Source organism: Clupea harengus, chromosome 19, assembly GCF_900700415.2.
Source record: "Clupea harengus chromosome 19, Ch_v2.0.2, whole genome shotgun sequence".
Taxonomy (NCBI): Eukaryota; Metazoa; Chordata; class Actinopteri; order Clupeiformes; family Clupeidae; genus Clupea; species Clupea harengus.
In genome coordinates, this window is record NC_045170.1 from 16,446,762 (window position 1) to 16,457,625 (window position 10,864).

At 40.7% G+C, this 10,864-nt stretch overlaps 1 protein-coding gene across 7 annotated transcripts; it reads right to left on the reverse strand.

Annotated features, from left to right (window-relative positions):
- Positions 1–434: 434 nt before the first annotated feature.
- On the reverse strand, positions 435–9,480 carry stm (starmaker). Of its 7 annotated transcripts, none has more exons than XM_042710672.1 (19): positions 9,325–9,480; positions 8,487–8,548; positions 8,096–8,113; positions 7,894–7,926; positions 7,534–7,584; positions 7,405–7,434; positions 7,197–7,223; positions 6,452–6,499; positions 6,114–6,161; positions 5,931–5,975; positions 5,121–5,162; positions 3,172–4,467; positions 2,775–2,825; positions 2,466–2,504; positions 2,125–2,157; positions 1,865–1,900; positions 1,635–1,688; positions 1,430–1,515; positions 435–1,258 (listed from the first exon to the last, which is right to left on the reverse strand). In XM_042710672.1, the coding sequence occupies exons 1-18, from the start codon at positions 9,333–9,335 to the stop codon at positions 1,475–1,477; spliced, it is 1,965 nt and encodes a 654-aa protein (XP_042566606.1). In that variant the 5' UTR covers positions 9,336–9,480; the 3' UTR covers positions 435–1,258; positions 1,430–1,474. The 7 variants fall into 7 exon arrangements, with proteins under 7 accessions (XP_042566606.1, XP_042566605.1, XP_031441518.1 ...); XM_042710671.1 differs by having other exon boundaries at positions 1,635–1,685; positions 7,197–7,229; XM_031585658.2 differs by having other exon boundaries at positions 7,197–7,229.
- Between the last annotated feature and the right edge of the window lie 1,384 nt (positions 9,481–10,864).

The following is a 10,864-nucleotide window of genomic DNA, read 5'->3' on the forward strand; positions in this document are numbered from 1 at the left end:
TTTTTTTGTTGTTAGAATAAATAACATTTCCACTAAATTCCCCCAGGAAATTTATTTTGTGGTCCGTATGTTAAGACCTTTTTTTGCTGGCTCTCTTTGCTGGATGAGTTTCATCTGTTACCACACACATTGCCCTCTTTTCAAAGCAAACTGAGCCGGAGGGAACTTCTTACGCTGCTTTTATTCACCTGCTGGTCAGCCCTTATTTGTATGCCAGGCAGGGAACCTTTTAAGGAAAACAAGAAACCATTTGAAGGTGAAACATCTTGTGTTTTTTGGCTCCACGAACTGACTCTCCATCAGGGCGACAGGAAGTCCACAAAGGGGCCACAGTTCTTTGCCCCCCAAAGACACTCACAAACATGGGCAGGTCACACAGGGCCACACACTGAACTTCTCCACTCCCCTCTTACCAAAGGAAATGTGACCCCTGATTTTTTTTTCTGACCACTCAGGCTTTATTCGATTTGCTCCCTGTGTACATATTAAAATGACATTACTGATATATCTATACATCTCTTGTCATTACAATAATTCATCGACATTGCTCTTACACAAACACTACAATATTAGTCATAAATCCTCAAAAGGTAGAGACGTGCATAACGAAATTGCCTCATAAAATGTCTGTACACTCCTTTTTTTGTGGAAATTGTTTTGTTACAGCGAGATATTTGTCTGTTGTTTTAACACAAGCAAAACGTTTATCTGAGAGTCAGGAAAATTTTGTTTTGACTTAGCAGCAGTTATCTGAAGAAAGAGTTGTATCAATGTGGAAAAGCATAACTAGAATGCAGAGAAAGTCCCAAAACATGCAGATGCATCACAGCCCTACGACATTTGAGCACTGTATTTTTTTAGACAGAGAAAATCAAGCAGAATTGCACAGATATCAAACCAATGTTCTTTTCAGTAAAAGTAGCAGTTGTGTGTTTCACAATGTCAAGGATTTTAAGGCTATGAGCCGCATAAACATAGGACATGGGGGCTCCTAAAACCACCGTCCCAATAGTCATCACTTTGCATAGGTGTTTGTTAAAAAATGAAAATATTCAAGTTGTGAATTCTGTGAACAAAACGTTGAATAATTTAATTCATAGCTCCTCACCCTATAAAGAAAACTTTACTTGTTTTGGGAGGAAGTGGGGGAAGTGAGAAGGTAGAGGAAATAAGAAATAGTTTGTCCAGCCCCGAAAATGCTTTTTTTTGTTATTGTGACTGCATCAGTAGATTTCCTTTGTGTCTTTTCATGATGATTCTGCTAGGAAGAAAAACACAAAATGAATACAAATGTCCCCCTCAGCCCTTCACAAATTGACTACATTCCTTGGTAATCTTTTGATCATTTGATTAAATTACATCTCTGCTTCAAAGTATTTGATCACATAGAACTTAAAGTGAAAGTACCCTGTTGACGTTTTGTGCATACCTGTTGTATAGACTCCACCATAACCTACTGGTACAAGCCAGAATGCTAGGAACTCTGACTGGTGTTAGCAGGGACAGCAGGGACACCTGAGAAGGAAGCGATGGAACAGAAAATGGAACACCTGGTAAGAAACATATTTGAAAGCATTTTTCTCAGATGCCTTGTGGCAGATTGTTCTCCGGGGAAGCTTGGAGAGGTGTGCTACCTTGTGTTGTATCATCTGGCTTGTCTGGTTGATCCGGTGCTTCAGCAGTGACTGCTAAGAAGAAGGAAGTTAGTTAGTCAGGTTTCCAGCAAACCACTGGACCCTTTCCTAGCATCACTGCTATTTTGACCATCCCCATAGGTGACAATGACTGACTGTTTTTTTTACTGTAAGTTGTCCCAATGATTGACAGTAAAAACAGGAATTAATGTAGGTTGAGTGTTTCTTACCAGCAGTCTTGTCATCTGCCTCAGAGGACATTATCTCTGTGGAAACAAGCAAACACTTCTTTAGCAAAAAGTCCCCCAATACAGGGAACAATAGAGGGTTTTCAGGCGCTCACGTGAGCCTGCCATTTCTCACAAATATAGTGTTTCTGCTTTGGCCGGGGCAGACCTCTGAATGGTTGACCCTGCAGTGTTTCATCTGCCCACCTGCAGTACCCGCTACCCACCCACTCATCTACGTGTTAGCTTAGCAATGTGTTTACCCTCAGATGTGGTGTCAGTATCATCGTCTTCATCTAGAAAGGACAAACACAGAAATCAGACGTCATTTAGGAACCTTTTAGGAACATCTGAATAGTAATTATTTTGTCCAAACGAATCATACAGAACTGTGAGAACTGTTTCATAGACCAAAAGATCATAGCTTTGAGGTGTCAGGCTCTAAAGCACCCAATTAGTACATATCACTATATGATCAACAGTAAGCTTTCTTTGGGACCTAGTTTAGTGTTGACACCATGTTGCACAATGTTGCCATGGTGAATTACAGGAGGTGTTTATGTGTTTTTTTAAGGACTTCCTTAAAACTTCCGTCAGTCCTTACTTGTGGAATCTGCCTCAGTGCTCTTCTCCATGCTTTCCTCTGGGGTGACAAACATGTCAGAGTAAGTGATTACATGTCAGAACCACCACAATAACTTCATGTAGAGTTAAAATCATTCACTCGCACAGTTTAAATGTAATACTCAGTTGTTCTCAAATGTAATACTCCAAATATTTCATTTACTCACTTTAAATGTAATTATTTAAATACTAATTATGCTCAAAGTAAAAAGCCATACTCATCACATAGGCCTATAGGACTTAAACACTGGGCAATTCATAATAAGATGTCAGCATGAGTTTTGACTACCTTTTGAGATGGACTCTGATGTATCCTCCTTGTCAACTTTGTCTGCATCCTCTGTTTGGATATATAGTTAGTTAGATAAGAAGTGTAAGTATAAGAAATCTGTGGAAATAGACATTGTAACATGTAGAACACAAACAGATGCTGTAATATAAACTACTATAGAAAATATTGTGGGAAATGCAAATTCCTTGGTGATATATCATATGTACACAGAGTACAGTGAATATGAAGTTGTCAGCCTGACCTGGAGATATGGCTATACATGGACACACAGATGATTAGACTTTAGATTCTATTTTACACACTGATGGTCTCTATTAGCAAGTGTGCTGCCAGTGACTTGGTACTTGAGGTAAACTTGAGCTTAGTGGAGTTTTACTGTACAAAGACTACACACCTTCTGAATTGTCCTCCATGCTGTCTTTGTCTTTCTTGCTGGCGTTCTTGCTCTCTTTGTCGTCCGATGACTCAGCGCTCTTCTCCTCCTCACTCTCCTCCTTGGTGGCGTACTCTGAGTCTTGGCTGGCGCTGTCGTGCATCTCCTCCTCGAAGGGGTCCTGGCTGCTCGCGGGCATGCCCTCTTCCAGCGTCATCATGCTCTTCATGTCGTCTTCCTCGCTGATGGAATCTCCTTCTTCTTTGGTGGAGGCCCCTGCCTCCTGGCTGCCGGCGGCGTCCCCTTCCTCCTCCTCGTTCTTAGCTTTGCTCTTGTCATCCTCGTCACTGTCGTCTCCAGCCTCCACCTCCTGCTTGCTTTCTCCCGCCTCTTTGGACTCTCCTGCCTCCTCAGCGTCTGAATCCTCTTCTGAGCTCTTGTCTTCGGCGTCTTTGTCTTTGGCCTTTTTGTCTTTGTCCTCAGCGTCTGACTCCTCTTCTGAGCTCTTGTCTTCGGCGTCTTTGTCTTTGGCCTTTTTGTCTTTGTCCTCAGCGTCTGACTCCTCTTCTGAGCTCTTGTCTTCGGCGTCTTTGTCTTTGGCCTTTTTGTCTTTGTCCTCAGCGTCTGACTCCTCTTCTGAGCTCTTGTCTTCGGCGTCTTTGTCTTTGGCCTTTTTGTCTTTGTCCTCAGCTTCTAACTCCTCTTCTGGGCTCCAGTCTTCGGCGTCTTTGTCTTTGGCCTTTTTGTCTTTGTCCTCAGAGTCTTCCTCACTGCTGGTGTCCATCTCATCGTCCGACTCTTTGTCAGCTGAGTCTTTGTCGGGGGAGGCTTCTTCGTCGTCCTCTGAGTTTGCACTGTCCTCTTTCTCCTCTACTACGTCCTCTTCCTCTGAATTGGATGTGCTGTCTATTTCTGTGCTGTTTTCTTTGACATCAACCACCCCTTTGCCCAAATTGGCCTCGGCACTGTCAAAGTCTGGATTGCCGACCACTTTCGCTTCCTCGTCTGATGAGTCCGGTGTTTCCTTGTCCGTGTCTTTTGCCTCGTCAGTGTCTTTGGCCTTGTTAGTGTCACTGGCCTCGTCGCTCTCTTTGTCCTCTGAGGCCGCTTCACTTTCACCATCAACCTTGTCATTGACTGTCTGCTCGTCACTCTCCATCGTGTTTTCGTCAGTGTTGTCCTCGCTGTCTGCCTTATCTGGAGAAGCTTCGTCGCTTTCGGTGTCGACGTTGTCTGGTGAATCCTGCTGCTCGCTGGCATCAGCCTCCTCACTGTTGTCATCCTTATCGGCGACGGCACTGTTGTCTTTGTCAATTTCTGTAGACAAAGGGTTAATTAGGAATGTGCGTTATATAGAGAGAGTGCAGAGTTGGAATAAAGTTGGATCAAATGTGGAGAATTTAAATGTTCTGACAATTTTTTGGTCGGCCAAAGATTTGCATCTATGTGGACAACAACTGTATTGTTTAATGACGAAAAAAGCAATTGTGATATATTAGATGGATGGGTAAAATATGCCAGTACTGATGGGACATTTTTTATTATTTGTCTCATAATTTCCACAGAACCGGGCATAGTTACGTGATCATTTCCAGTCCAGGACCTTTGACCAGGAACCAATACCTCTTACAGATGTCCTATGTCATTTTTGTTGTCAAAAACTAAATTGCTTCTATAGTTCAAAAAAATTGTAATTGTCCTTCTCGTCATTCTTGTGCCTTCTGTAAGTTTGGTTTCAGGGCTGTTTTTGTATTTAATTAATTTTTTAAGCTGTAACTTTTCCTTTATGTAAATTCTTCATGTCAACATTTTTAGAACAAAAACTAAACTTAAGGTTTTTCCCCCATTGTTGAGGGGAGGAATGTGACCCCGACAAATGGTGGTGGGCGGCTCTGAGAATGTTATCTGGGATTGCCCTGGCTCCTAATGTGGTCTCAACGGCCTGTTCATTCGTTTTGATGAATGCTAACCTGAGTTATCTGACTCCTCGGTTGTGTCAGTCTCAGAAGTCTCTAAAAAGAAAAAGAAAAAAAAAGACAAGGTAAGGAAGAAATTAATTCTACCAGGAAACCTAATCGTAGCTATCGAACTGACCAGTGAAGTGGTAACTGTAGTAGATAGACAAAGCGCTAGGATAAGCCAAAAGGTTTTAGACAGGAATTGACCTTCTGGCTACATTGTTATCTTCCAAATGGGCTCACAGGCTGGAATTTTGTCAGCTATCTTAACCACCACTCCAGTGGACCTCATTAACACTGGCAGGGGAAATGTCATGACTGAATTCTTATCAAGTCACATAAGCAGTTTGGCAAAACATGAAAAGATCTCTTTTTTGACAGGAATAATGTAATGGGATCACCAACTTTCTGAAGTCTGAAATCAAATTTGGTTACATGAAATGTGTTCTGTGTTTGCACATCTGACATGAATCAACTGAACACAAAGGGATCATTTAGCAGTGACCAGCTAGCACAGGTTAAGGCAATAGCCGCTCAAAATGTTCTAGGTTTCAACACTGACAGGTTTTCCTGTGCGATTCTACTGATCAACATTTAAAACAGACATCTTTCCTTGGTGCAGAAGGAGTCTGCTTGAATTGACTTTCTAATAGGTGTTGGTTAATGTTTGGCAGGCTAACTAATGTATTTTCCACTAGCAAAGCCGACTGGCCTGTAAAGTCTGACCTAACAGCAACTGGTGTACCACCATAACATTTTCAAAGAAATTTACAGTGAAGTTAAATTCTTGGTTTTGTTTATTTGTATTTTGCAGACATTTACCTTTGTCGTCTGTCACTGCCATTTCTTCAGACGTATCATCTCCATCTGAAATTAATTCCACAATATTCAGTTTGTGAAATGTCAGGTTGGAAATCAGAAATGTGTTCAGATCTGGTGCAGTCCTAAAGTGTGTCTTTCAGTGTTGGTTTCTATTGTTGATTTCCAGTGTCGATCTGCTCTTACCTTGTGCATCAGTAGAGTCATTCTTCTCTGTCACGGTGTCAGATGACTCTATAAAAATGAATTGTAAATCAGTCATGACAGTACTGACATATTATAAATCATTATCAGTCAGTCATAACAGCACAAACATTTCAGTTATTTGTTAGGTTGAATGAGTTCTGTTCATCCGACATCGCTTTATTTCATTTCTGTTTCTTTTGGGCAGTTGAGATAAACATTTTGAACTCTAGTTCCGACTGAAAATCTGACAAATATAACAATCATAACTGACAATTCCTGATCATATAGTCAATACTGACAGGTGTTGTGTATAACCTTTGACCTTTCTGTGGTCTCACCTTGGGAATCGGGACTAGTGGTAGTGTCTTCCACGCTTGCATCTGCATCTATTAGACACGGGAATAGTGAGTGTTTTTGTTCCTTGTAAAGAAATTATTACAAAGTAATGTGCTACATTTTAAAGAGTGAACCTACTGTGAAAGGGGCTTACTGTCTATGTCACCCACACATGAATTACACAGGCAAAAGAGATATGTTGTAAAGATTTTGAAACTGAAACATGACCATATATACAATTCAGTTGGTTGTGCGTGACTGTACCCAGCAAAGTGATAACGAAGGAATAACAGGTCCCTGCAAAGTGTTTATTTGTATGGTCAGTGGCTGAGTTTTTTTGGTGGTGTTGAGACAGGTAGAGGTTAGATGAGTTGATTTGTATTCTCAGGGTGGCCTGTGTTGCACTTCTAACTTCTCGTGTCAGGAGAGGCTAATACCACTGTTTTTTCCATTTGAGGCCATGACTGAGATATTGAAATAGATGACATATATTTGTTGTTTAAAAGCCTGACAGATGAGTATATCAGAGACCGACATATATGACATAAGAGCCAAACAAATATGTGACACTAAAGTTTGTCAGTAGTTCTTAAAAGTCAACTGTCACTGTGAAATGTGTTTTGTGTATTTACAACAACAAGACACTGTTCATTGCTGTGGTTCATATTCAGATCCATGATCACACACACACACACACACACACACACACACACACACACACACAGAAAACACTCATTACCAACTGACCTGGCTGATTTGTGGTGTCAGCTGAGTCTGCACCTAAACCAAAAAAAGAGAAACATCACATCCTCATCAAGTGTTTCTCATGATAGCTTTTCCTCATTCTTGTGACACCACATAGGAACTTATTTGTGTTTTAGGTGTGTTCAGGGCTCAAATCACCATTTCCTTCTTCCTGGAACTATGTGCTAAACAAGTCAAACAGGTGTCATACCTGTAACGTCCTCAGCTGAGTCTTTCCCATCTGTGATTCATGTAAAAGTGTGACACCATCAGTGCGTCTACTGAAACCACAACTGGGTCAGAATTTGTCATGGCTTTCATTTAAAAGACTGAGACTAACCTGAGACTCCTTGGGCTGGACTTGTAGGGGTCTGATCATCACGGTTTTCTCCTGAGGAAGCAATGTATCATGTTATTATTATTTCACTGTGCACTGCACACTTACCTCCTTAGATATTGACCCCTACATCTAAATTAGTATTTGTCATGTTAATCTACTCATGAAGTGATGTTATGTATGCCTGATGAAGATATCGGAAAGGTATCACACTTTGTGTAGCTCGTGAAATACATCAACGTGGCGAATTAATTTAAGCCTCATTGCTCTACCTGGTTCTATAGACTGACCAGTTTTACAGGTGCCTGTATGTCCACTCTATGTATTATCTTATATCAGAGATCTGATGACGTAGGTACTTACCATTGATGAATGCTATGACTGGAGCTGCTCTGTCTAAAGCAATACAAAGGGATGGGATTGTCACTCAACAGCTACGTGACGGCAATTTTTTTGAATGGTTTGATACAAGTAGCTTTTATAAGTAGTAAGCAGATTTTTTAATTAGCATGGTGGCATGTAATAAAACGAATAGGAATGATATGTTCATCAAAACTGCCCTTACCATCTGAGTCTTGTCCATCTACAGTATATGACAATATCAGAGAGAGAGAGAGAGAGAGAGAGAGAGAGAGAGACATGTTAGCCATGTTTGGTGAGATGCTGCCTGAAAGGTCTTCCTATGGAGGCCTAGCTTACCTCTCTAATCCTACATGCACAAGGGAACAAAACTCTTTTGTGTCTTTCAGAGAGACCTGGGCTCTGATTACAAGCTCGTTGCAGGGGAGGCAGTGAGCAGAGCTGGTGATTGAAAGCGGGGGATTGTTGTGCATCAGGCTAGCAAACGAGCACAGGGTAGCATCTCGAAAAAGTGGCTGCTCAAAAGAGAGCGTGGGGATTATCCACACAGTGTTATCAGCGCTCAAGCAAGTTCACTATACACAGTATTTCCTTACCTGTCACTGGTGCAGATAAAACAACACCAGCTACAGCAAAAAGCAAGGAAACAACAAGTGTCCTGTGTAGGAAAACATACAAAAGAGATGTCACCACAGTATCTGTAGATATATGAAATAATAAACATATTTGCAATGTGGTCCATCAATTCATTTTAAATGTTTAGCATAAGGCCATTACATGTATTTTTTTGAACTATTCAATCATTATACTCTTGTGAGCTATTTTAGCTACTTTGGAAAACATTACCATTGAGGTAATATCACATTGCACCATCACTTGTTATATCAACCATATCTGTTGCCATACATCTTACAAGCCTCTTATTTAGCACACTGTACGATAGACTGTGATGGTGGCATGGTGGTCTGAAATCTTATTAAACAATTTTACTCAAATGGAAGTTTACATTCTCTTCATTCAAAGATGTTACTCTTCATTTAGGCAATTACATTTTTCCATACATGTGAGAAAAAAATACTTTGGCAGTGTATTACACTTACAGAATATTTAGTGACACTATAGTATTTGAATTTACTTGATTTTTGGAATGGAATATATCAAAAAAGATCTTTCATAGGATTTCAAGTAGTGCAGGCCACAAATACACAGCAATTCTATCACTGTCATAAATATATTAATTAAGAAACTGTTTAATCAGGGAAGACCACATATCTTAAATTGTTTCAAAAGAATTAGTATTAAACAGTCACAATACAACTACTATCTTCTCAGGTGGCTGACACCATGAGGAAGTAAAAAAAATAAAAATAAAACCTGTCTCCCCACACAGCTCACCACATAGCCCTTATAGTAACCATACAGTGTTTCACTTACCGCGACAACATTTTGGCAGGATTCTTTAAAAGGCAAACAGGTTAGGGAGGAACAACACTTGTGTGTCTTGTATGTGCGCTCCCGTAGGTCTAAAGCCTAACTGGAACGAGCCACGGTGCTTTTATACCCTCCCCTGCATGCCCCGGCTCTGAGGGGGGCCGGACTGCCAAACAGAGGCGTTACAAAGGCACTTCTAAGGTTACGCTAATTAAAACAGGGTTAAGAGTCAGGGTCCGTGCAAAGCTTTGTTTGTGTTTTCTAACAGCCTTTGTAAGTGTTGGCCAGTCTCTTCAGTCACCCCCAAAAGCCCGCAAATACCCCAAACACTGTCCCTCCCACAAAATGTGATGTTGCTGTATTTTGTTTTGGAGAGAGAGAGATAGACATGTTCCTTGACTTTTGCATAGCATTGTGTTTTGTTTTGGTTGATGCTAATAATGGGTTGGGCCGATGGGTAAGGCACGTCACTCCAGATAGCCAAAAAAGTCAAAAGTCACCAAGCAGGAAATGTTCCAAGTCTGTGAAATGTGAAGTATGCTGAATAACCGCTAAGCACATATGTGCTGAATTTCCTGGTACTTCTTGTCAATTGGTAATAATTTACTTCCTTGACTTCTTTTGATGAGAATCATGACCTCTGACACCGTCATCTTGTCAGTGAATATGTAGTAGCCCTACATCCAATGCATATGATCCTATGACACATGTAATACTGCCTCAGTTCTGTGCCTTACTGTGTCCACCCATACTGTCTTTAGCTGCACTAAACTGTTAGATAAATTAAATTAAGACGTTAATATAAATGAGACAGAGACCAGCAATCAGAATTAAATCAGTGCCTTATCTTTTGCAAAAGAGGAAGTGTGTCACAACCAAATGTCATGAACAAACTCCAAAGATGAGCTGGGCGCAGCCAGCCTATGTGTTTCATGAGCAGACAAAGGGCGTTATTTTCCCATCTCATCGCTACAGAAGTTACAGCAGTGATCTCAGAACATGTCCTTGAAAGAAGAATGTATGCATGACTTTCAGTACAAAAAGCAAGAGAGTAGGCCTCAGCAAACAGGATAATCAAGCAGATTAAAATACAATAACAATTTTGAGTTCTAAATGTTCCATGAAAGTCATGTTTGGACTGCTGATGAGTGGAGTGGTGTGGAACATAAGGTCGTAAATGAAGGACCTCCAGACGAAATTATTTGGCTACAAATGTATTCACTCTGGACAAGTAGACCAACAAGGTTGTAGATTATGTTGGAAAAAAGACCATTCATAACCACCTTAATGCTTAAAGCTTCAAAAAAATACCCATTATCATGCATCATCAACTGAGGAACTATTCTGAATGCTTGTTTTTTCCATTTATAGTAAAGTTGATAGGTGAAAATTCACCCTAGTTACCTCAGGACTCTGCAAGGTCGGAAGAAGCTTGTCACCTCTCACCTCTGACATGCAGACACCTAATATTCTAAGTTATACACACGCAGAAACACAGAAAAGCCATGTTCCTGCTTACATAAGTACATGATTTATATAAGGT